Here is a 25,567-nt window from a genome sequence, read left to right on the forward strand (position 1 = left end):
TTGAAATGCCACCCTGGCTGAATTTCTTACTTATTTATGTGTAAACGGTTATCTCCAGATGCCCTGCAGAACTTCTCCCTGGAAGGCTTTTCTTTGGGTGATAACAGTGTGTGCCACCTTATACGTAATGACAGCATTAAAGGGTGGGGATGGAAAGGGCAGGCCACCCCCTGGACTGCTATCTCCTGGGAGCTAGACCCGCTGCCTAGTTTATGCTTAAACATCCTGGTAACTTAAATTTTCCTTTTTGTTTCTCCATTTCACTTAATGATTTTCTATGTATTGTTGCAGACATCTCAACAGTGAGCATGCGCTGGACGATAGAAGTACAGCCCAATGTAGAGTACAAATGCAGGTTGTACAGCAGTTAGAGCTACAGGTAAAACCACATTTATTTTTAATATTACCTCAGTATGCCTCAAATTCCAAATTTCTGTAGTGTTCTGTAATGAGTTCCTGTGTACTCATTATTGAATGGAAGGTCCAAAACCTGTCATTGTCCTTTATTTTATTTTATTTTATTTTATTTTATTTTATTTTATTTTATTTTTTACCTCTTTGGGCAGGTTCAGCCTCAGTTCACTCTTTGGAACTGCTGCTCAGAGGTTTCCAAATTCTGGGCACCTGTGTGTATGCAGCCAACTCTCAGCCGCCACTTTGAATGTTTCCATCTCTCTCTCACTTTTCCTCTCTTCTCACTTCTCCTTTGCATTTTCTGGTTATCTGCTGTCAGTGTAAGTCCTCGACGTTGCTCATATGATTAAACTGGAGCTAGGAAGACAAGCTTGGGGAAAGAGAGTTTGAGAGAATGAATGTGAATGAAGAAAGAGCGAGCGAGACCAAGACGGCAAGGCAGTGCACACAAAACCGTGTTTTCCCAAGTCTCAATGGAAGTTATATGTGGGTTTATTTCTCATTTTGCATTGTCCTTTTTTCTCTCCACCACTAAGAGTAACTGAGAGTTCACCATGCACATCTTAAACACACATGCACATAATCAGATATATTAATGTAGAATGTATATATATATAAAATCTAGTATTTAGAAACCCACTGGGCTGTGTTGAATGTGCTTTATGACTAGGGAAAATAAAGTTTGCAGATTTTCCTGGGAATCACAGTGTGAGAGATGGGGCCTTTTTTTTTTTAATGTGAGTTCTACTTCCGGGTATAACTTGATAAACTACCATATTTTAACAATAATTCCATTTTTGGTATAATTAATAGAAAATTAGTTTCTAAAAGTAAAAATTAGGTCAGAAATGGAGATTATTAAAATGTACAGTTGCAAAAGCCTGACCCTGCAAACCCCATTTATGCAGCCGAGTTCCAAAATGCTTTTGAGTGCTTGATGACTCACAGTGGCTTCTTCCTCTGGCTGGTTTAGTGTAGGCAAGAGGTTAGCCGACTCGGGGAAATTAAAACAATGTTGTACATTATATTGTTACCAGCCATCGAAAAGCCTATTTTGTATGCAAGACAGCAATGCCGAGATATATGGAGAGCCCTAGGCTAAGTACAGAAGATAATTACATTTGGAATTTTACTGAGTTAAGTCATTTACAGCTTCAAATAGTTGCAGAGAAAAATCAGCCAAAACACACTTAAACTTTTTGTTGTGACTTTTCAGGATAGAAAGGATTTTTTTTAAATTGGTTATCATCTTATATGACAAATTACATTTTTTTAGTAGGATTTGTCTCAAAAGTTATTTTTGTTAGCCAGTTAATATTTTTCCATTCAAACTCTGGGTATAAACTTATTAGAACAGTAAGATATTTATACAGGAAAAAGGCACATCATAAAATCTCAACATTTTAAAACAAGTCTTTGGAAACATCTTTAAATTAACACATTTATTGAGAAGAAAAAAACAGTAGTAGATGTAACCCACCCGCACAGTTCTTTTCTAATTAAGACACAGCCCTTGACAAACTGGATTCAAAAGAATAAACTGGAAGATCTGGCCTATAATCACAGCCCTTTGGGAGGCCAAGGCGGGTGGATCACAAGGTCAGGAGTTCGAGACCAGCCTGGCCAATATGGTGAAACCCCGTCTCTACTAAAAATACAAAAATTAGCCAGGTGTGGTGGCGGGCACCTGTAATCCCAGCTCCTCGGGAGGCTGAGGCAAAAGAATTGCTTGAACCCAGGAGGTGGAGGTTGCAGTGAGCCAAGATCGTGCCACTGCACTCCAGCCTGGGCAACAGAGCGAGACTCCATCTCAAAAAAAAAAAAAAAAAAAGAATAAACTACCTTCCTACCTGAATTTGTACGTATTGGTGGTACTTATAAAGTGATAGGAGCTCCTGCATTTATTTATTTGATAACATTAAATTCTTAATGATGGGCTAAAATAAATCGTTGACTAGAATTGTCATGGTTTGTCAGGTAGCCGTTCTAGACTACAGATTAGAGTGTTCGGCCATTGTTAATTACTCAAGAAATGAGCATTTATTTTATGAATTATTCTTTGCTCTCCACAAAAAGAAGTCAGGAGAAAGAAAAGATTTAGACCATCATCAATAAATTAAGTGTTTATTTCCTGGCAGCTTTCATGTTGTTTTTTGGTGGGTGTGGCCTAGAAGTAGTACAAACATATAAGGATTCTTTGATTATTTGTAGATTTCATTTATTTCTAGATTTCCGTTTATCCTTCAGCTATAAATCAAACTGAAGGCAGATTTTTCAACTTGTGATAGACATCAAAGATAATCTGGCCAGAAGTTGGTACAATGTGGTCATTACCTGTGATGTTCCTCGTAATGTTTTTGTCGGGGAGTTTGCCGTAATGGAGGAAGGGACAGGCGAATTCTGACGTGTCCGTTTCTGCAAAGCTTGAGGGAATTATCAGGGTGATGACATAGACCTCGTTGAGAGCAGGGGTTAGCAACCCACAGACCTCAGGCCAAATCTCACAAGCTAAGGAATGTTTTTATATTTTAAATGGTTGAGGGAAAAATCTAAAGAACATTATTTCGTGACTGGTGAAAAGTCTAGGAAATTCCAATTTCAGTGTCCATACATAAAGGTATATGAGAACACAGCCATACTCATGCCCATTCATTTACTTATTACCTATTGCTGCTTTTGCACTACAGTAGGAGAGTCAAGTAATTGAAACTGAAATCTACATGGCCTGCAAAGCTGAAAATATTTATGATCTGGCTCTTACGGACGTTTGCCAGGTACCCCTGGTCAAGAGGATCAGAAAAACAATTTATATTACAATATTAGCAACTTGTCCCCTTAGGTTCTGGCTGCCTAAGCTCTGCTCACCCCCTTTTATCTCAGCCAGGGTGTATAAAACCAGTCTAGTCTCCACATGGGTCAATTTTCCCTACTAGCATCTTCACATGGCAAGTGCCTGCCAGTTTTGGAGGTCATGGAAAGCTGGACGAGGGATATTCATTCATTCTTGCATCCATCCATCCATCCATTCATCCACTCAGACATCCATTCATCCATCCACTTATTTAGCAAGCATTATTTCGAACCTATCAGATAGCAGGAATTTTGCTGGAGCTACTGCAAAGTACAATGATTAAAACAGATAAAGCTGCCCTCCAAGTTCTTACACTCTAGAAGGAAGAATAGACTACAAAATAATTTGCTAGTGAGACTGTCCATTCATTGGGCAGTGCTAGCTGACATTAACAGGTTCTTGAGAACACCAGAAATTTATTCAAAAGAGAGTTTCAATGCTAGAAAGGGGCCAAGCCAAAGCAGATTATATCCATTAGTTATCATTCAATCAGATGAAATAAATAAGAAAATGTTAGCAATTTTTAGCATTTAAAGAACCCTTGCCCTGAGACACAGTTAAGAGAAGCCTTAATCGAGGATTCGATTGAGAGTCTTTGAGTTGCAGACCTACCACATATGGGGGCATTTGGGACACAGTACAGTTATACTCAAAGGAATCTATTCTTTATAGGCTTCCTCTTTCTCTGCAGTTCAGCATTGCTAGGTTTGTGCTGTTCCATTTGCCACTTACCATACCAGTGTCTGGAAACATAGTTTTTAACTTACTTGACTACCAGTCATTGTGCCCATAGAACCTGAGTTATTGGGGCAATCAGGTCCCTCCAGCAGCAGGAACACTTAAAGAGATGTGCTTGTCGTCAAACAGCCTATTCTGTTTTCTGTTGGCATCGTCCCTCCCTTGTTCTCTCAGCCACAGACTGGCGCATCACCTCCTTTAGAGGGGATGACCTGCACATTACTGACCCAAGGCCTATTTCGTATTTCTAAAAGCATTTATCCAGGAAAAACTTGAACCTCCAAGTATCTCAGTGTGTTATAAAATTATCATTGATTAGCTTGAACTTGAAAAACTTCTGTACCACTTAGCACTACAGGAAAGAGCAGTTAAGTTTTCATCAATTCTCAAAGGGCGATGATCACTGTATTAGAGTAGGAGGAGAAATCTCCCCTGCCACTCAGACTCACAAGACCTCTCTCTTCAGCACGGTACACATGTGGTAGAGATAGGCTACACATGTGCCCCATCGTAAAAGCAAACCCAATAAGCTCAGATCGAATCTTACCATATACGTCGATGGAGGTTCAGGATGTCTAACCTAGAGGGTCATCATAAAAGGATTCCACAGGAGAATCCAGAGGGCATAGTAGCTGTAGAAGCAACCAAAGCTGGTGAAGGTCACTCAAGCCTCCTTGAATCTAAACCCCAGAAACCTTTTACCCAAAATGGAAGGCCCTTGTGTCTCTGATCTATCAGACAAACCTCCCTAAAGAAAAAGATGCAATTTTTTCAAAATAACTACTGTTAGCCATAGGGGATAGTGGCTAGAGATGTTCCCCTTCACAGAGCTATCTGTACAATACTACACTTGAATTAAACTGAAAAGCTTTCAAGGCTGTACTGGTGAGATTTCAGGAAGCTGGGCAGAAATAAAGACAATGGGCTGTGGAGACTGATTTAGACTATCTAATCAGCACTGTGCATGAGAGCTGTCCTGTCCCTGTGTATTTAAAATATGACTTGAGGCCGGGGAGGCGCGGTGGCTCACGCCTGTAATACCAGCACTTTGGAAGGCTGAGGCGGGCGGATCACCTAAAGTCGGGAGTTCGAGACCAGCCTGACCAACATGGAGAAACCCCATCTCTAAAAATACAAAATTAGCCAGGCACAGTGGTACGTGCCTGTAATCCCAGCTACACGGGCGGCTGAGGCAGGAGAATTGCTTGAACCTGGGAGGCGGAGGTTGCAATGACCCGAGATCGCGCCATTGCATTCCAGCCTGGGCAATAAGAGCGAAACTCCATCTCAAAAAAGATAATAATCATAAAATAAAATATGACTTGATTTACGAAACCACAGTTTTAGTAGAAATACCAATTACAAAAGGCAAGGTACATCTATATTTGTTAAATTTTTGTTGAAAGATGTAAAAATATATGGTGAATGTTTTCTTAGCAGTAGAAAGCATGTTTATGTAGAGCTTGTTAACAGAGAAGGGTTGATTAATTCCATTCTCTTGTTGTAATCTTCTACTGGTCTCATTTAGAGAAGAGTCAAGAAGACATCTCAGTGGGCCTTCTGAGCCTTTTCAAACATTTCCTACTGCATTTCATTATTGCAAAGACAGTTATAATTTTTAAACATTTTACCAGTGGACCCCAGCTATTAACTGGGATCTAAAAGTGTAAACCCTGAGAGGTGTGTGAGTTCCTTATACTATACACATAGACACCTAACAGTGAGACAGACACCATAAAAATCATTTGGGTCAATGACATACATGGCTTTTTGAAATCAGGGAATGCAGTAAGATTTCATCTGTTCTTTTTTGACAGATTCTTTTGGAATGATGTACAGATGAGATGAGTTAGAAATGGAATGGAGAAAAGTTCCCATAATCAGTATACGTAATCTTATATAGGTTATGAAATGTGCAGTCTTCCCTCCATCCCCACCATGACAGAGGGACAGAGACACAGGAACTAGAAAGTTGTTGAGGAGAAGAACTCCCCACTGAGAAATGCCATGGCCAGGATTGTAAGGAAACACTTGAAGCTTCCGCGATATTGGGCCCCCACTGTCCACTGGCCATGGGCCTAGGGATTTAAATTCATATGAATCCAGATTGCTTGGGTCCTCTTAGGTGGGACATTCATATGAACTCTTCCAGCCTCTAAGCTAAAGATGAGGTGTCACAAAAAGTTGCAGTGGTGGTTGGATTGTAATTCCGTTTGGGGGAAAGGGGAAACCATCCGATTTCACAGACAGAAAAAAAAATACAAAAAACATCTGACAGGATTGACTTCACTTAGGAAGCTGAGACAGTGGTGCAGATACATATTTCTGATCACATATATTGGTTTTAATTTGTTCTATGATCATGTGACATTGCTAAACTGCTGTATATTTTTTCTGATGGATGAAGATGTCCTGATGTTTTCATCATGTGTCATGGGGGCAGGTTCAGGACAGGCTCCCTACAACCCCTCAGCCTCTAGGCCCTGTAAAATGAATATTGAAAGCAGGCAAGGGAAAAAGGAATCAACCAAACCAAGGTTGATCTGCCTGGCAGGAGACGGGGTGGAGGTGTGTGTACCTTTTATTCTTTAATGATTTTATTCCATTCAGTCACTACTTATCAAGCACCTATTATATAGAGAGCACCAGATACAGATAAGTAAGGTGTTGTGGCCTCTTCCCGTAATACACAACCTAGTAGGGTAAGACCACGATGCCTTTAACTTCCCTGCCAGGCAGAGTTTCTAAAAGTAAGGGGTGAGGGATTGGGGAAGGTGACAGTGGAAAGGGTTGTTGGCAAGGACATTCCAGGCCAAGGGAGCCATGGAAGACGTTGCCTAGATTGTAGGATAAGGAAGAAAGGATAGTGGAAGGATATATTGCTCTTAAAATTAATCTGTCTGTTTAACACGAAATAGGGTGACCAACTGTCCCAGTTTACTTTCTTGGGCTGAAGGGATTCCTGGGAGTTGGGATTTTCAGTTTCAAAACTGGAAGAGTCCTGGGCAAGCTGGGAGGAGTTGGGTCACCCTACTCCACTAGCTGTGGGAGAGAGCTATTGAATGCCCCATCTTCTGCTTGTAATTATTTCATCTGGCTTGGAAACCATTTGACTGGCCAGCTATTGAGCTCCTGCTGTGTGCCAGGGCACTGTCCTAGGTGCCTTATGTCCCCAATTTCTTGGAATCCCCGCAGTCCCTGTGTGAGTAGACATCACCCTATCTCCTTGATTCTAAGAGTCACTTTTTTTTCTTTTTCTTTTTCTTCTTTTGAGATGGAGTTTTGCCCTGTCACCCAGGCTGGAGTATAGGTGGCAGGATCTCAGCTCACTGCAACTTCCACCTCCCGGGTTCAAGCGATTCTCCTGACTCGGCCTCCCAAGTAGCTGGGACTATAGCCATGTGCCACTATGCCCTGCTAATTTTTGTATTTTTAGTAGAGACAGGTTTCATCATGTTGGCCAGCATGATCTCAAATTCCTGAGCTCAAGGGATCCGCCTGCCTCGGCCTCACAAAGTGCTGGGATTATAGGCCAGTGTGCCCAGCTAGGAGTCACTTTTTAAAAGAAAAATATAACATTTAGAAATCATTATATGTCTTACATTTAATGAGTGTGTTTAATGTAATGTTTCTTCTCATTCTTTGAGAAGGTATTACTAAATCCACGGTTATTTTAACTATCACTGGCCTCTTAGAGTCAAAGAAATAATTTGCAGGGAACCCTCCCAGATGAGGAAACTGAAGTTTAGGAGGTCTGATTAACTTGTTTAACACCAATGGCGAATAAGGGCAGAGCCCAGGAGGTTAACCCAGCCTTTGTAGCCTGTGCTCCTTTTATTGTGGGATCCTGCCTTAACGCTTCCACCCAGAGGATCATTGTGGCCCAGCTAGGCTCTATGCAGGAACTGGTTTTAAAACCTGGCTTTGGGGGCCATGCCGCTCTGCCTTGTGGAGCTCTGTCCTGGGCGATCCATGGTAGCAAGGCAAGGCTGGAGTCCGGTGACGCTGGGATCACTCCAACATCTCCCAAATCATCTACACCAGGAATTGTAAACTCTAAGAAAATGTCAGCAGGGAGAAAAGTGCACAAGTTTCAGTAGCAGAGGGAGACATTAATCCTAACACAAATCAATTACCATACGAACTTTACATGTGATTACTGTACCATTAGTGGTGCTATTTGTAATCATACCAGCCTCCTAGACTTTAGCAAATTTATTGTCTGTAATGTATCCCCCTTTGGCCCTGTCTAACACTGTTTGAGGCAATACTCAGGACAGTTCCTATACCAGCTGCCTCACAGAGCCTCCTGATATTCCCTGCACAAGCCTTGAGCACGTCAGGGAAAGAGAGGTCCTAACAGCGCGGTAGTTCCTTATTGCCACTGCTTTGTAACTGGAGCCAAGAAAAAGGAGAGAGAGTCTCTGGGTTTCTCACTTCCATGTCCTTCTGTGAAAACCACGACACTTATTTTTCATAATTTAAAATCCTGCCTTACTCTGGGAGCATTAGGATTCCTAGACTATGACTGAGTATTAGTGTGCGTCTGCTTTAAATGTCAAGAGAGTCTTTAATAATAACATGTAAGGAATGTTAAGATGGTGACAGAGTACAATAAAAGGGAAATTCTTCGATTGGGGTGAAATGAGCCATATATTGCCCACCACCTGAATGCTGTAGTTGGTGTGAAAGAAATCATTTAAAAGTTTTTCGCTGGTACTAAGTTCTGAAGCCATAGTTTGACAAGGTGGGTCAGAAATAATTGGTAAATGCTCAGTTGGGTAGAGTAATTTGAGTTCTGCTCCTTCTAGTCACTGCTTTTTCTCCCCCTTGTTTTTCTTCTTTTCATCATTCTTACTTCAGAGACCTGTGTTATTGGATATACCCTGCCTAAGTAACTGGATATGCTTGGCCCAAATCGGGTTAATCTCTTTGGATCATCATTGTATACGAAACTACTGAGGAAATGTATACAGCCACTGTTTAAGGCCTTCTCAGTCCATGGCAGAAAGTAGTGTCTCTCACTTAACTTGATTAAACTTGGACACTTGGGGTCCTTATTTAAAAATACCTACTTCCAGTTCTCACTGTTGGAGTGTTGGCTCCAGCATGTTTAGATGAGACCCCAGTCGTTTCACTTGGAGATCATCATTGTATGGGATAATCTGAACTCATCCATTCATTTAGGTGCCTCTTAAAACTCCATGTGCCCCCCTTCCATGGAGGTTCTTTGAAAAGACACCTTCTTTTCATAATTTAAAATCCCGTCTAACTCTAGGAACAGTAGTTCAGCATGAGAGCAGGGAGGGAGACTAAGACCTATGATTTGAGTTACTGTCCCAGGTGATTCTTAGAATGACACTAGTGTGGGAAACTCAGACCAAGCATCACATAACTGGGACCCTAGTCTTTTTTCTGCCCCTTCCCAGTTCCCTGACCTCAGATCTGTTTACCTTGCAAACCTCAGTTTCCCCAGTTATAAAACAGAATAGGATTAATGGATTTGAAATAGCCGCAGTAGCCTTTACCTCTGTTAAATCAAAGGAGTGTCTTGGCCCTTTCTTCTCATCTGTCCTCAAGAAGTCTAGCATTTTTACACATACAAAGCCCTTCATTTATTTCAGCAGTTTTGTTTCTCATGAATGAGAACTGCCAGATTGGCCTTAAAATGATTAGTCCTCCTGACAACATAGAAAATGGTGATGTTAAATGAAACCCAAACCATGTTCCCTTTTCTCTGTTAAAATAATGAGTTTAATCTTAGTTTGTATCTTTGAGGATGTTGAATGGCACTCCTAGCCTTTGGCAGTTATCAGTGGCTCGGGTGCAATATACAAATTCTGATCTTTCACAGCCCAGACTATCTCAAACCTAATTTGAGGCTATGGCTAATAGAAGAGGAGATGACCTATTTCAGCCAAAGGGTAGAAAAATATTTGCCCAAGATGAGGGGAAGATACAGTAAGAACCTGAGACAAATTGATAGGAAGTGGGCTTCATCTTTCCTTCGCTTTCTGTTCCATTCTATAAACTATCAAAATTATTTCTCTTCCCAGTTAGCCCAACTGCAAACTCCATTGAACCCCTGTTAGGCAGATCCAGATTTCAAACATATACTCAGCCAGTAGTTTAGATACACTGGACCGATTTCACTTTTCTTAAAAAAAAAAAAAAAAAAAATTAGAAAGTTGTTGAGCATTCATGAAGCACTAGTCATTTTGCTACGCTTGTTATGTGCAAGAACTCATCTGATCTTCAGAACACCCCTTCAGAGTTCAGAGATGATCATTCCATATTTAGAAGGAGAAACTAGGTAATTAAAAAGGTTACATAATGTGCTGAGTCACTGAGCCAGGATTTGAACACAGCACAGTGTGATTGTTGTGTCCACATCCTTAACCGTTTTCACCCTGCCATCATTCTACAGAGTGGTTGAACAAATTCAGTGGATTAAAATGACCCCTGCACAAGCAGCTCCCTCTAATGTTTAGGCCATTGTCATTCCCTTTATGCTAGATACTCATTCCATACCCACTGGGAAAGTTTTTTAGAGAGTAATGCTCTTCTGATATTTCAACACAAATTTTCTTTTTAATTTGCCAACCAAATTTTAGTGGGCCTTTGGATTGAATGTCTCAACCTCCTTTTCTTTGCTTTTCATGGAATTCATAGTTTAAGAGGAAATGCTGGAATATACTTGCTAATATTAAATGTTTGTATCCTCATATTTTAATAATGAAAGGATGCCGTGAAAATTGATGGGGATGGTGAGCTCATGGAATGATGGCATAAAAAGTAATAAAGAATGTGAAAGCTTTTGGAAGGAGCAGTTAGTATTATAAATGCAAGACAGACATTGTAGACAGGATGTGGTTTCAATAGGTGTGAATGTTTAGCCTTTTTGCCTAAAAAAAAGAAAAACTGAATTTGGCAAGTTTCTTTCTGTAATTGTTAAAACAGTTTTGTGTTAGAGCTGTAATTGATTTAAAGTCTAAAACTCATTCAAGAGTACGATACTACACATTAGTTTGCAGTAACCAAACAAAACCAAAAAGTTAGGTTTTTGCCTTTTTGTGTAACCTTGTCCATCTTTTAGAAAAGCAGAACTAGGGTGGTACAATTGAGGTTCCTGGATAACTCTCAGAATTGATGATGAATTCTAAGCAATGTGCTCATGGAAAAATATGAAAATGTTTCCGATGGCAGTTACTTCCAGGGTTTATGAAAGTGGCTGTGTATACAAATTCTAGGTATGTGTTTGCAATGTAGTGTTGCTACCTTGGCTGACCAGTAAAAGATCAGCTTGGTTGGTAGACATTTGGATGGAAATATGGAGAAGATGTTTCCTTTAAATGCCCGGGATTTGGATTTTTCTTATACCACACTTAGTGGTACAAGGTATAATTGCTACATCAACAACGTTTACCCCCAAATTAAGTCACAATTAATATTCAGCAGACTTCAGTAAATATCACCTCTCACCCTTTAATTTGTATTGTTCAGCATGACAGACTACTGCTTGTTTTTAAGAAAAATACAACTGATTTCTTAATTCCTTCTGCCGTTTGATAACTTTAAAACAAAACATTTCTTAAAAAGTCTGAGTATTTGACATCAAAAAGCTTAGGATACTTACATTAAAAAAAATAATAATAATGGCAGAAAAATAGCATTCCCAACATTTTAATTGTTCTAAGCCTCTTTGGAAAACTAAATTCCTTTAGCATTATGTGTTCAGATATGTGTTCAGAGAATCTTTTAGTTTGGCTGTTCAATAACTTACTAAAGAACAGAGGAGGAATAACATCAAGTGGCTCCTAATATGGTATCATTTTCATTTCCTGTTTGTTGAAAGATAAATGCTAACACTGTACGGCTTTTTTTTTTCTTTCTTTCTTAATTTATTCCTCCCTGAACCACAAGGGAATAAAAAGAAAAAAAAAATCAAATGTGATATGGCTGGAGACTGAGTCATCCAGTAGGGATAAGCTGAAAGCTTTTTCCCTTCTCCCTTTTGTACTCTTTCCCTTTTCTCCATCTTTCCACAATCCCCGACCCCCGTCCCCCTTCTTCCTTAGAAAATAACTGTATTTAAATAGATAAAGTGTATTTGTTTTTTTATTTGGGAATAATTTGACTTTAAAAAACTGTTTATTTTTGAAGGATTTAAGGTTAATTATGTGACAGAACTAATGAGTCCCTCCTTAAATCTAAGGCATTATTTTGGACAAATGATGTACCAAAGGATTGAAATTAAACTGTATTCTCTCCCTCTCTCCCTCTCATATTAATTTCTTCTCCATTTTCCCTAAATGCCACAGCTGTTCTCTTAACTATCCCTTTATCTTTAGGGGATATATTTCCCACTTCTTTTACAGAAGTAATCGTTATGTGTCCCCTATGCCCAACTGTCTTGAACTATTGAAAATATCGAGTTAAAGCAGTCCAAGCGAAGCATAAAGGATGTAGCTTCCAATCAGTACTATTTGAGTGTCTACTGTGTATATCCAATTAGAAACTTGTGTGACTTCAGAAGATCGTTTTTTATAGAAATGATTAAGATGAGACTAGCACATAGCAGGTACTCAAATCTTGAGTAAATGAATGAGCAAGCTTGTTCTACACTCGTTTGAAAATGGGAACCTGTCATCCCTTGGAGCCTGCTCCTGGCCTGCTAATATCACTTGCCAGCACTGCCTTAATCTATGCCTACCTGTTAAGAAAGATGAAGCTAATTTTGCATAAATGTATCCATCTGTCTAGGAGTTTTTCCACAACCACAACAGATGAATTTATGGGTTTTAGCTACCTAGCTCATTTTCCCTTGGCTTTTCTCATGAATAAGGTTGGTTAATAGGCATGATTCACATTTGTCTTTTAGCTGTCTGTGTTCCATGGGACTGCATGGTGCCAGCAGGTCTAGAACTTCCCAGTTAAAGTGTAATGCATCTTGTGTTGAGAAATCTCACACCAACACCTCCGGTTACTTTGAGTTTGGCAATGGTCATGTAGATTTCAAAAACAAGCAATGAAAATGATTTTATCATGTGCTATGGTGCCATAGCGTAATTTGTAATATGTATCATTTTTGGTGTTGAGAGTCATGCATCTTTAGTCAGAGAAATAACAAAGCATTTTCTTCCTGCCAGCTTGCAAAAGACAAAGAGCGCCTGCAAGCCATGATGACCCACCTGCATGTGAAGTCTACAGAACCCAAAGCCGCCCCTCAGCCCGTAAGTATTGATCCCCACCAAGGGGAAAAAACAAAACTCACAGTATTCCTTTTCTACTTCCCCACCCCAAACGGAGGAAGGAGGACCAGCCTACTTTGGTAGAGCTTTGAGTTTTGAAGGCCTTGGATTCATGCGACTGTTTCTGGTTACGCTTTATGATGAAGGTCGTATGCTAGGCATTTGGGGAGATACAGGATGATTCAGACATGGTCCTTGCCCATAAGACTCAAGCACCCAGCTCTTCTTTAAGGGCAGAATGATTGCTGCCGAAGCAAGGTACTGAAATACATTATGAGAGCTCCTTGGAAAAAGAAAATCTTTCTGAATGGTAGGGACGCAGAGAAGACAGCTAAACCATGACAGCAAAAGAAAGAGGCATTTCAGCTCGGGTAAGCTGAGAGACAGTGGTGTGTAGGAAAAAGAGCAGGGAGTAGTCCAATCTAACTCTAACAGAGGAAAGACTTAGGAAACCTAGTGTTGGAATAGTCAGAGGCTAAATTATGGAGAGGCTCTAATGGTTACTAGGGAGTTTGAAATGAAAATTATTCCTTCACAGTTAGGAGACCAAACACAGTACACTGAAATTACATTTAATTTGTAAGAATCTTCTCTTTCTTGCCTTATTCCCTTTTACTGGACCTTGAAGGGTGTCATCCCAGCACAGGCTGTTAATATCGAAGCAGAAGGATTGTGTCTGAACCTAAAAGTTTGTCTTGGACCTCCTTCCTTGTAATAAATCGATCTCTTTAACGGTCATGTTCCTCTTACATTGCTAAAATTCTCCTAGTAGCTTTAACTGATTATTCAAAATGGAGACAGTGCTTTGCTTCTTGATTTTAAGATTTGTAAAATTTAAAGGTACACTGCCTTTATTTGATTTTGCTTTGAGTCACTGTGTGAAAATTAATTGAGCGTTGACAATCTATAGTTAGTACCAGGAATTTTAATCAATATGCAATGATGCAGCGTAATGGCAAAGTATTGGTTTATCTGTTTTGACTGATTTTTTTTCTATAAATAAAGCAAACATACACCCATATATGTATGATTTATGGTGATAGAAATAAAACGGAGTCAGACTATTAACCCAGCAAATATGGTAGCCTGCCAAGATGCAGTTGGCAGGCAAAATTAATGTCTGAAACAGAACACATTACTGAGATATAGGACTTAAAATCATTAAACACTTCGTGCATCCATTTTTACTAGGAAGGAGTCCTTAGTTTCCGTGTATTTTACAGTAAATGGCTGTAGGACTGGATGTGTAGGCTACCAAAAAGAAAGGAAAAAAAGAACCAGGTCATTCAGTGTTGTGGCATCAGTAGTCAGCTGTGCTATTTCTAGCAACCCCTCCTTCTAGAACCCAGCTAAGCAAAATGGTGAGCCTCTGAGACGACTTGGCTGAAGTCATCTCGAAGGAGCATAGCCAGTTACACAGGGCATTCACTGCCTTGGAACTTTTTGAAAGTCTTCAGATGGCTTTAGTGAAATGGTTTTCCCAGATTGAAGGGTTCAAATCTTTGCACCTAGCAACAAGGGAGAGAATGAGATTATCTCTGTCTTCCTCCATGGATCAAAAACAGTGATAGGATAATGGTTGGACCCAGCACTGTAGGCCTGGATCTTGGGGCTTCTTGGGAAGAGGAAGGATACAATTAAAGAGAAGGAACTACAAAACCCCGTAGGGCACTTGGCGAGTGACCGGGCTGGGTGTTGGCAGAGAGCACCATGTGTGTAAGCCCCCGTGGGCCACAAAAGGTCCATTGGGATTCTTCACATGGACCAGTGTTAAGCAGCCCGTAAACAGGGAAAAGCATGGGGGGAAGTGAACAGGGATGGAAGGTTTGTCTTGATTAGTATTAAAAAAAAATGTTTTACATTCTAGAAAATTATAACTTTGAAGGGGACCTCCTACTAAATTTATTTTTAACTGCTCTATTGAAAATTCTCTACCACTAGTCAACATTATCTCTTAGTAGCTCAGCACAGTATTTCTTTATTAAAAGAAATAGGCACGAATATTTTTGACTGAAAAATTAATAGCTTTTGAATTCATACACAGCAGGTTTTCTTTTGCAAAGAAGTCCAATATCGCTGCACAGCACTTCTATAACCATTTATTTAGAGTCCAAGTCAAACCTTTGACAGCTAGAGCAGCGCTACAAGCCAATATAAAGAACTCCAAGATGTAAACCAACAATAGGCCGTCTGTGTGAGGTTTGCCATTGTCAAATACATAGATTGTTTGGATTAGTTTATGTAAATGTACTGTTGTATTACCCTTTGAAAAAAAAAAGATCACATTTGTGTATGAAAAGTGGTTCCCTTCACAGGCAGCATTATAAATTCCTTATCCTTTAACTTACATGTAAGAAGTAAAAATTGGTGCCTGACAAGCAGATATTGTGTGACACACTGTTGTCGGAGTGAACCTGCCTTCTTTTCATTTATTGGAAAATAGAAAATTTTATTACAGATACCATCTTATAAATCAGGAATTATTAAAATATGTATAGGTGAGGCATTGGGAAATTAATTATAAAAGGTAGACGTGTAATGTTTTGCATAAATTTTCACTTCTTTGCCAAAAAGAGAAAAAAAAAAGGGCACATACATACAGCAAACCCTTGATGCTTTCAACTTTAAGGGCCCAGAGCTATCTGGTGACTGATTCTCATGTGCAAAATATTCCCTGCAGTCTGTAATTAATTTATTCTGCCCTAAATAATAGAATGCATGGCGTTTGTTTGAGTGAGTATCCTTCTAGAATCTTTAATTTGAAACAAGCAGTCACCAGGATTCAAATCTAACCATAGATGGGGACTTTCATGTTATAACCTTGCCAGTAAGTTCATGAAGCTTTTTCTTTTTTCCATTTCTGTGTAAAAGAAACCTCGTGTTTATTTTAAAATTCTTAGTCACTAAGTGATAGAATGCTTTGCTGTAAATGTTGCTTTTCACTAAATGCCATTTGGGTGTTAAGTGTCATTTGCTGTATCCAATCAGCCAACCAGTCCTCATTTCATTGCATCAAAGAAACTGCTAAAACGTTCTTAGATTGTTTTTACATCAGCTCATAGATGCATTTTCTGGATCCTATTGTGGGACTCATCAGATTTGGATAATTAGAGGATACGCTCATCTCGGGAAGGTGCCCAAGTTTTTAGACATGGATCTGAGGAAGAAAGCTTATGGGTGAACTGGGACAGGAGCTCACGGGCCTCCCATCCCTCAGACTCCTTCGACAGCCTTTCTTCCTGCTTGCTGTCACATCTCTTTAAACCTAAGTAAAACCTTCCTTTCAGAAGAAAACCAAAGACTCAAGGTGCAGGTTGGTTATGGAAAGGGAATTCCTGCATTTAAAATCAAACTATTCCATCAACAAATATTTCTTGAGCATGTGACATACATGACAAGTAGTCAGTCACATGAGCGAGGCCCATCCCTGCCATGGAGGTGTTCAGAGTCTGGTAAAAGAAATAACAGATAACTACATGCATACTCACACAGTCTCATTTTCCGTGAATTGCACTACCTGTAAGTAGAACAGCTGACCCAGAATGGTAAAGTCAGGGGAGACTTCTGGGAGAAATGATGTCTAAGCTGAAACCTCCACAAGATGAGTAGGAAGAAATGGTAAGAGGTCAGCCTTGTGAACCTTTCCTTAGGTTAAGAGTGGGTGGTCCCTCTGATTGCTGAGGATCAGTGTAGAGGAAGAAAAGGAATAGCCAACATCAGTTAAGACAAGCTTTTCAAACTTTTAATTGTATAAAGACTAGACCCTGCGTAGACGTATGTAGTATGTGTAAGTTGACCAGAGCAGCCCTAAGTTCTAGCTATCAGGTACATAGAGCAGAAAAGCAGTTCTTACATTTAGAATGGCCACATTTCTTGTTATTTTAAGTTTTAAAAGATTCTATTCTTTTCTATAGAAAGAAAAGCAAAAACAATAGTAAACTGCCCTAATGAAAATGATTGATATTCTTTTGTTCCAGACTCAGTAAACATTCTCAAAGTAAACACCCAAATGTCTTGCTTGGAGGTTAATTTCTCCATGCTCACTCTGTGGAGAATTTGCCAAGATACTTCATTTGGGGGAGGGAGTGAAAAACTAAGAGGACAAAACAAAAACAACAAAAACAAACATGTCTGTGGTATGATGACTTTATTAAATTGCTACGGATTTCTTAAAAAGACTTTTCACTCTCTGTCATTATGTCAGGAAAACACTGTAAATCGTATTTTATAATACTGAGTACATGAGAAAAACGCTTTGCTTTAGGGTATTCCTGCACATCAGAGAACAACTTCTGCTCCTGGAGAAACCACATTCTTTTAGATTTGGTGGGCACGTAATTACAGTGTAGGTGGTATATCCTTCTTGACGAAAATCTTATAAAGCACTTACAGGAACTTGGATATAGGAACTTGGATATTTGGAATGAAATACAGTATTAGATTTTCATTTTTATACATTTTCTTTTCCTCTAACCATAGCCATTAGGACTGTTTTGAAAGAGTTTTTAGCTCCTATAAAAACAAAGTGCCCCCCCCGAAAAAAAAGGGTCTTTTAACTCTTCAAGGATCATTTGGGCTGCCTGGGTCCTTGCTTTAGAGTTGGAGAAATAATATTAAGCAGTCATAAAAAGGGATTCTTAGGCACAATACACAAAAGCTGTTTTATATACTGTTTTTCATTAAGTGCCCCCCCCCCCCACCACCAACCTTTCAACTAGAATTTTTTTGTTTTTGCTTTTAGTATCCCTACCAGTACCACCACCTTCTAAGCCGTTACCTTCCACGAGGACGCATCTCTAAAACAGGGCCAGGCTGAGATGGTAAAGGAAAGGAAAGTAAAGGCTTGTAACAAAGGCTGCCACCCACTGTCCTGCCCTCCACACGGCCTGGTAACGTCCCTCCAGCCTCAGAAAGGCTGTCTCTGAACTCAGTGATTCATGCCCAGAAATGACACTGCCATGCAGTTAAAGCAGGACTTGAGCTGGCTCAGGCCAGTAAAACCAAGAGCAGAAAAACAAGTTCTGTGAGCCTGAAAGTCCCTACTACGCAGTTGTGTCCCTTGGTGTTTGGGTTTCAGGTTTGTCTTTTGTTCTCAGAATCTGTTTTCATGTGAGGCAAGAGCACAAACAAAAATAAAAATGAGTTCTTATGGGAATACTTACAAGTCTGTTTCTGTCAGGGGTTTACATCAGCAGTTTATTTTTTTAATGTGAGTGACTCATCATCTTTAGACAGGTGGGGAGATTACTGTTAAAAACTAAAGATTCATTTAAAGAAAAAAAAGGACTAAGCAGAATAGTGAGTAGCTGACCAAGTTTGAATAGTTTCGATGGCTAAAAGAAAAGCTGATGCCTGAGAGTACAAATAAATTTAAAAAATAAAACCCTACAGCAATTTTAAATGACATAAGAATTTAACTTTTGGCCAGAGTTTCAAAGAGATTATCTTTGCTGAAATCATCACATGATGGAAACTTGCCATGTAGAAAATATCAGAGTTACTGACTTTTCTAAACATAGCAACTTCTTTTAAATAGAAAATGAACACAATAAGAAAAATAGGCTTTCCATCAGGAAAAGAAACCCTCCCAGTCCATTCCCTTCCTGCTCCATGCCCCAGAAAAAATTATCTTTTAAAACCTGAACTGCAATCAGAAACACAAAGCACATATGCTTTCATTTCTAATTGATGATTATATTAAGATTTAATAGTTTACAATTAAGATGAATATTTCAAGATTACAGCAAAAACCCACACCATTCCCCATTTGCTCTTCTGTTCTAAGTCTGTAATTAATTTTTTTTGTGGGGGGGGCACTCTTTTTTCAGAGGCCTTAATTGAAAGAGCAGGTTTGGTTTGAACACAGAGCCTGTTTTGAATCTTTCTTCTCCATTCTTTCTCTCTCTCAACCTTCCCTTTCGAAGATGGTTTCTCCTCAAGACAAGCATGTGATCATCAAACAGAAGTTTAAAAGTTAAGAAACTTCTGTACCAGTTGACAAGGTTGACATTTCATTAACTTGTTGGTTCAGCCTTCAAATGATTTTGTGTGGCAAAGCACCCTGTGTTTGGAGTGTACAGCTTTTTCTTCTTCCTTCCCTCACGGGCTACAGTCATGTTTAATTTGGAATCTGGGCTCCTTTGGCAAATTAGCAATTAGAACAATTTTGTGGGAATATGTATATGTGTCATTAGTTTTCCTGCAAATTAATAGCAAGGGCAGAGGTCAGGCAGAAATTTTCCACTTGACTGCAGCTCCTCTATTGAGACTTGGCACTTGGTTTTGGAATGGCCACAGCTGCTCTCAGCCACCCTCTTCCTCTAGGAACTGTCTTTTAATTAGTTTACCTCATAGCCATCATTACAAATATTACTGCCTCCCCTCCTCGAAATAAAATTACTGTTTCTACAAAATATTCCAGTGACATCTTGCACCACTGCACATTGATGGTGGGGTCAGTCGAATGCAGCATTTAATCATTAGATCACCTCCATCCGCGTCTCCTAATTAGAGTCCTTACAATACATTTTTATCTGGTAATTAGCTGAGATTGGCTGCTTCCTCTGTGGCTTATTAGAGACAGCCCAGCAGTGGGTGTGAATCACGGTGTCATTTGTCAAGCCTGGTAAGCCCCCTCTCTGCTCTCTTCTGGCTCAGTGTTTATTCCCACTTGCTAATGTTCAAAAGCCTCCAGAAAATTCTACCTTCATGTCTTCCTTTGTGGATTGTGCTAACTTGGAGGGATTTTATGTTTCGCTGTTGCTTTTTTTTTTTTTTGGTAGAAAGTGTCCTAGTGGTGAGATCTTGGTAATAGCTACAAGACTCACATCCTTTCGGCATTTGATGACATGTTACTGTGTGATTTGTCTATTCTTCTTAGCTATGAACACCCAAAAAGATGGGCTTGCACTTGCTGAATGAGTTTTGATTTCTGACAATGAAACTGGAACTCAGTTAACTTGGTGATCTTCCTCCCAGAACTGGAAGGGAGCATGCATAAAGGACATTTGTGTTTGTAATTTTCATTGCATCTTTCAGAAAGCCACAGTGTTTAGGGAAAAGTTCTTAAACTGAAAAGAGAAGCCAAGAAGTATAGTCAGTCCTCAGAACTGCTTTGTGGTTACTGTGTACTTTTGCCCTTTGACTGACATGTGTTTGATGGTAAGCGCTTCAAGGGCAGCAATTAGCTGTTTTATTCCTGTTTTTGTCATTGTAGGACTAACTGCCTTATATTTGCTCAGTTACATGTGTTGAATGTCATGCATAAGCAGGGATAAAATGCTCTGCACAGAATCTTTTCCAAAAATGAGCATACAGAAAAATGAAACTGGTTAGTGTTCATTTTTCCTATTAACTAGGCATAAGATGATTATACAAAGAATCTAGAATCATACAAGTGTGTGGTTTGACTTTGGGTCTGGTTTGGAATATGGGCAAATTATTTAATCTCTCCAAGCCTCAGTTTGCTTATCTGTAAAGTATGAGTAATAACATCTCAGATATTAGTGGTGGTATGAGAATTAAAGGAGACCACACAGTGGCAGGTGGTTTAAAACAGGATTTTTACAAATGTTACCCATGACTTTCCAAAGCGCTCTGAGATTCTTAGGCTTAGCAGCGTCTGAATTATAAAAGCTGTATATTTATGAGCATTAGCCTTTCATGCACTAATTTCCTTGACCCTTTGCTTGGGCTGATGCTTATACGTACTGTTCCTGGACTTGGTCAGTGATTAAGGCCCGAGGTTGAAGAAGAGGTCAGCCCCAACTCTTCCCCGCTTCACTTCTCAGCTCTGCCCCATCCTGCGGCTGCTAACTCTGAACTGTTCACACTTAGTTTGCAAATGTATGTCAGAAAGCCAGGTTTCCAGCATTATAGAGAAAAACGCGCTCATGGCATCTGCTCAGCTTGCTGGGGCATTTGTAAGGGCAGTGCCATCTCCATAGCTTGCTCTTCGCGGGCATTGTCTCTTGCTCACTGAGTCAACATTCTATGCTGAAAATAAAAAGGAAAGCCCAACTCAAAGCTCACAACATTCCGTTTCCAGCACCATGTTTACATTTTTCCATTAGTATTTCTTCATGATATTTGATCTTTCTTTTCTTCAGATTCGTTGCTTTTTTATGAAACTCTGCTGAAACATATTAGAGAGGATTCTCATGCCCCCCCCCCTTTTTTTTTTTTTTACTAGAGTTTGAGTAAAGGTCGAGTCTTCCCAACATATTGGAACTCTCTTTTAATAAGTTCTTTGATTATGATCTCAGAGGAGTCTCATTTTTAATACCTTCCACAAATACTGCCTTGTACTTAAGACTGACTGTAGCAGTGGTGAATTAGACTTGGTGAAATAGACTTACTGTGGTAAGTGATTTGAAATCTGGTTTGAGAAAATATTACCAAGTAAGCCTACTTTGCTGAAGTTTCTTGGATTTTAGGGTGGGTCTGTGTATCTGAGATAGCGTATAAACAGTAATACATACACTGAAAACAACCAAATTCTTCAGCATTGCCAGACGTAAAATAATATTTCTGTTGCAACAAATTTTGGGGAAGGGTTATCCCTTTTAGTATTTGTAAGAACAGTACTTTAAGGTGAAGATAAAAAAGATAAATTGAAACAGTGCTCATTAATTTTTTTCTTTCTTTTTTGAGATAGAGTCTCACTCTATCACCGAGGCTGGAATGCAGTGGTGTGATCTCAGCTCACTGCAACCTCTGCCTCCCAGGCTCAAGCTATCCTCCCACCTCAGCCTCCTAGGTAGCTGGAACTACAGGCATGTGCCACCACACGTGGCTAATTTGTGTGTGTGTGTGTGTGTTAATAGAGACAGAGTTTCACCATGTTGTCCAGCCTGGTTTCAAACTCCTGGACTCAAGAGATCCTCCCGCCTCAGCCTCCCAAGGTGCTGAGATTACAGGTGTGAGCCACTGTGCCCGGCCTATTTTATTCTCTTCTACTTCAAATAAGTAATATTCATTTCCTAACTTGAAGCAGATTATTTCCCATTTTATAGAACATTCAAAACTTGAAGGAAAAAAAATCAAAAACCTCAGTTCCAGATCTCCCATATTCTATAAAAGAATGTCACAATAAAAAAAAACAGATCCCAAGCCTATATTTGATAGATTTAATAAAGATTACTTGTAATGCTTTTAAGGATTATTTTCTGCCAACTGATTGATAGAAACAAATGACAGCTTGTGGGGTCAGGCCCGTTGTGTTTAATAGGCCACACATATTTGCAGGAGTTCTCGTCATCCACAAAGCTGCGTGAGGGAGCTCAGTAGGCTCTTCCTAGGCTGTCTAGTATGGTAGCTACTAGCCACATGGGGTTCTTTCCATTTAAATTTATTGAAGTTTAATTTTAATAAAAAGCAAGTAAAAACAGCTCTTGGATTGTGCTAGCATATTGCAGAAATTCTGCTGGACACTTCAGATCTACACCAGCGTATCCCAACTGGTGTCACCCTAAAATATTCAACTTCACTGGTATTGCTAAGGACTTCTCTCCCTCTTTGAGGTTGACAAGGCCTGATGGGCGATTAAAGCCTATAGGTGAGACATCACAATGAAATAAATGTCTTGACTCAGGGTTTCTCACACTCACTCAGGTAGGTAACCCCTTTTTGAGCCTGTAAACACCCATGTAGCGGCCTTTGGAAAAGAGACCGCTGCCAGAGATATCTTGCACTACATCCTAAGTGAATTCACGCAGGACTCACCTTGTGTTTCGGTTCATGGTAAACATATCATCTACGTAGAGGAAGAGTGGTGCCCACGCATCCTCTGTGTTACTCCTGCTGGATGTGGTTCCTGGGTTGCTCTGGTTTTCTGAAGTTCTTCTAAGACGTTGTTTTTTTCCTTACAGTTGAATCTGGTATCAAGTGTCACTCTCTCCAAGTCCGCATCGGAGGCTTCTCCACAGAGCTTACCTCATACTCCAACGACCCCAACCGCCCCCCTGACTCCCGTCACCCAAGGCCCCTCTGTCATCACCACCACCAGCATGCACACGGTGGGACCCATCCGCAGGCGGTACTCAGACAAATACAACGTGCCCATTTCGTCAGGTAGATACTCCACCTTTTGCCTCACGTAGAGTTGTAATCTGCAATTCTTGTAGACCAGCCCCTTTTTAAAAAGTGATAATTAATAGGACAATGATTCTTATTCAGCAGATATTGCGCAGAACCAAGAATTTTATAAGAACGCAGAAGTTAGACCACCATTTACATATGCATCTTTAATTAGGCAGGTAAGTAAATAACACAGTATATGAAATTCTATCAGAAGGTATATGTGTACATGGATATATATTGATGAAGTAGATTTAAAACCGTTTAGTATGCAAGCATGCTGAAACCTTTTCTATAAGGTTTTTTAAAACTGCAATATATAACATAATTGCTTTTGATTAAGTATTACAATACGATGTGATTATTAGGAAATTCATTTCACACAACAGTGAAAATGAGCCTGTTTAAAGATGGCAAGTCAATTATCACAAGCTACAGTAATCTCTGATCCCTAGAATTAATCTGAGCTCTAAATAATTACTGAGCTTTAATCAGCTAGTGAAATGTTTTGCATTTCTCTTTGATTCTGCTTTATGAATGACTAATAAATTAATATTTCTGTACAGAAACAGAAATAAAAACTCAAAACAATTAGATAATTCCATTTTGAATTTTGCTATTGAACTGTTAAATACAACCATTAATCTTAGATCATTTTGTAAAACCTTTCCCAGGATTTAGCTCTGAATCAAAGTGATTTTATATTTTCGAGAAACTGTGTAGTGACGACTCTGCTGATTTGGTCATAAATTGTCTTCTGTTACATTGTGCTTCACAGGCCATTCTCGAATCTCCAGAAAAGCAGCTAACACTAAATGAAATCTATAACTGGTTCACACGAATGTTTGCTTACTTCCGACGCAACGCAGCCACATGGAAGGTAAGCTTTCTCAGGCCTGTTTATTCTTGGATCTTGACGTTCATAGAACAGTTTGTTGTTAATAAAATGCAGTTGTGCTATAAGGAAGCTACATTTATATTGTTTTGATACTCTTAAAGTGTCCAATCTCTAGGTGTATTTGATTGGGAAAATAGTGCCATTGTGGTTGAAATGCTCTGATGGAAGACTCCCATTATACCAGCATCAGTGGTGTGGAGGGGCCAGCCAGTAAAATGATCTCTCTCTGGTTGGAATATATAGAGAAAAGGAGACAACACCGTCGCCCAGAAGTGGAGGTTGCCATATTACTTGCACAAACCTCATGCCGTTAGGTCTTCAACCACAGCCGATATTTGCAGAGATGTATCTCCAGAGATGGAACCTGGAGAAATGACCACTTGACACAGCCTTCAATGGTTGGATAAAGAGCTCATTAACCCAGTTAGTAAAGAAAGCTGTGCAATCCAAGCACTAGCACTGTTTGTAGGAGTTATTAATGGAGAACACAATGTATTATTAAGGGGTTTTTGTTTTCCCTTTTTTGGTTTTAAGTCAAGAGATTGTCGGCCAGGCACAGTGGCTCATGCCGCCTATAATCCCAGCACTTCGGGAGGCTAAGGCAAGAGGATCACTTGAGCTCAGGAGTTTGAGACCAGCCTGGGCAACATAGCAAGACCCTGTCTCTACAAAAAAAATTTCAGTAAATTAGCCAGGCATGGTGGCATGCACCTGTGGTCACAGCTACTCCAGAGGCAGAGGTGGGACGATTGCTTGAGGCAAGGAGGTTGAGGCTGCAGTGAGCCCTGTTCATGCCACTGCTCTCCAGCCTGGGCAACAGAGCAAGACCTTGTCTCAAAAAAAAAAAAAAAAAAGAGATTGTCCCTCATAGGTATACTAAGGAAGAAAAGTAGATTTAGAACTTCATTATAATACTATTTGCTGGTAAAAACAAGTCAAATTGCATAGCTCTTTATTGGATGCCCCCAGCAGTGCTTGGGGTCATATATGGCTTACCTCATTCCCAGGTCAGCAGCTGGTTCAAAGATTCCACTGGTATTTACTCCCTTACATTAGATTGAGCCCTCACATATTTTTGGGCTTTCCCATTTTCGATTTCTTGGTGTCTAATATTCTTGCTTATAGAAGGGGACAGGTACACTCTGTCATTTGTATTTTTGCATTTTTTACTACCTGGAATTCTTGTAATCCCTGAAATCCAAAACATTTAGAGACATGTGATAACAAACATTGGAGGCTATTTTTACATGCCATTAATCTAAATATGATAAGGATGTGTTATAGGACACAAGGAAAACTTCCTTCGCTTGAAATAAATGCCTTCCTTGCTAATTCCTT

General features: G+C 39.7%; 1 protein-coding gene across 21 annotated transcripts in view; it reads left to right on the forward strand.

Annotated features, from left to right (window-relative positions):
- FOXP1 (forkhead box P1) overlaps positions 1-25,567 on the forward strand; it is a 536,483-nt gene that overhangs the window by 491,749 nt on the left and 19,167 nt on the right. For 12 of the 21 annotated variants that reach the window (XM_054479501.2, XM_054479493.2, XM_054479504.2 and 9 more), the window contains 5 exons: positions 292-379; positions 13,153-13,236; positions 23,124-23,325; positions 23,431-23,510; positions 24,110-24,211. In XM_054479501.2, coding sequence (XP_054335476.1) covers positions 292-379; positions 13,153-13,236; positions 23,124-23,325; positions 23,431-23,510; positions 24,110-24,211 — 556 coding nt within the window. The remainder of the gene's footprint in view (positions 1-291; positions 380-13,152; positions 13,237-23,123; positions 23,326-23,430; positions 23,511-24,109; positions 24,212-25,567) is intronic. The other 9 variants (XM_054479503.2, XM_054479507.2, XM_063661840.1 and 6 more) reach the window with 1 other exon arrangement.

The sequence above is a fragment of the Pongo pygmaeus genome, chromosome 2 (genome assembly GCF_028885625.2).
Source record: "Pongo pygmaeus isolate AG05252 chromosome 2, NHGRI_mPonPyg2-v2.0_pri, whole genome shotgun sequence".
NCBI classification, from domain to species: domain Eukaryota; kingdom Metazoa; phylum Chordata; class Mammalia; order Primates; family Hominidae; genus Pongo; species Pongo pygmaeus.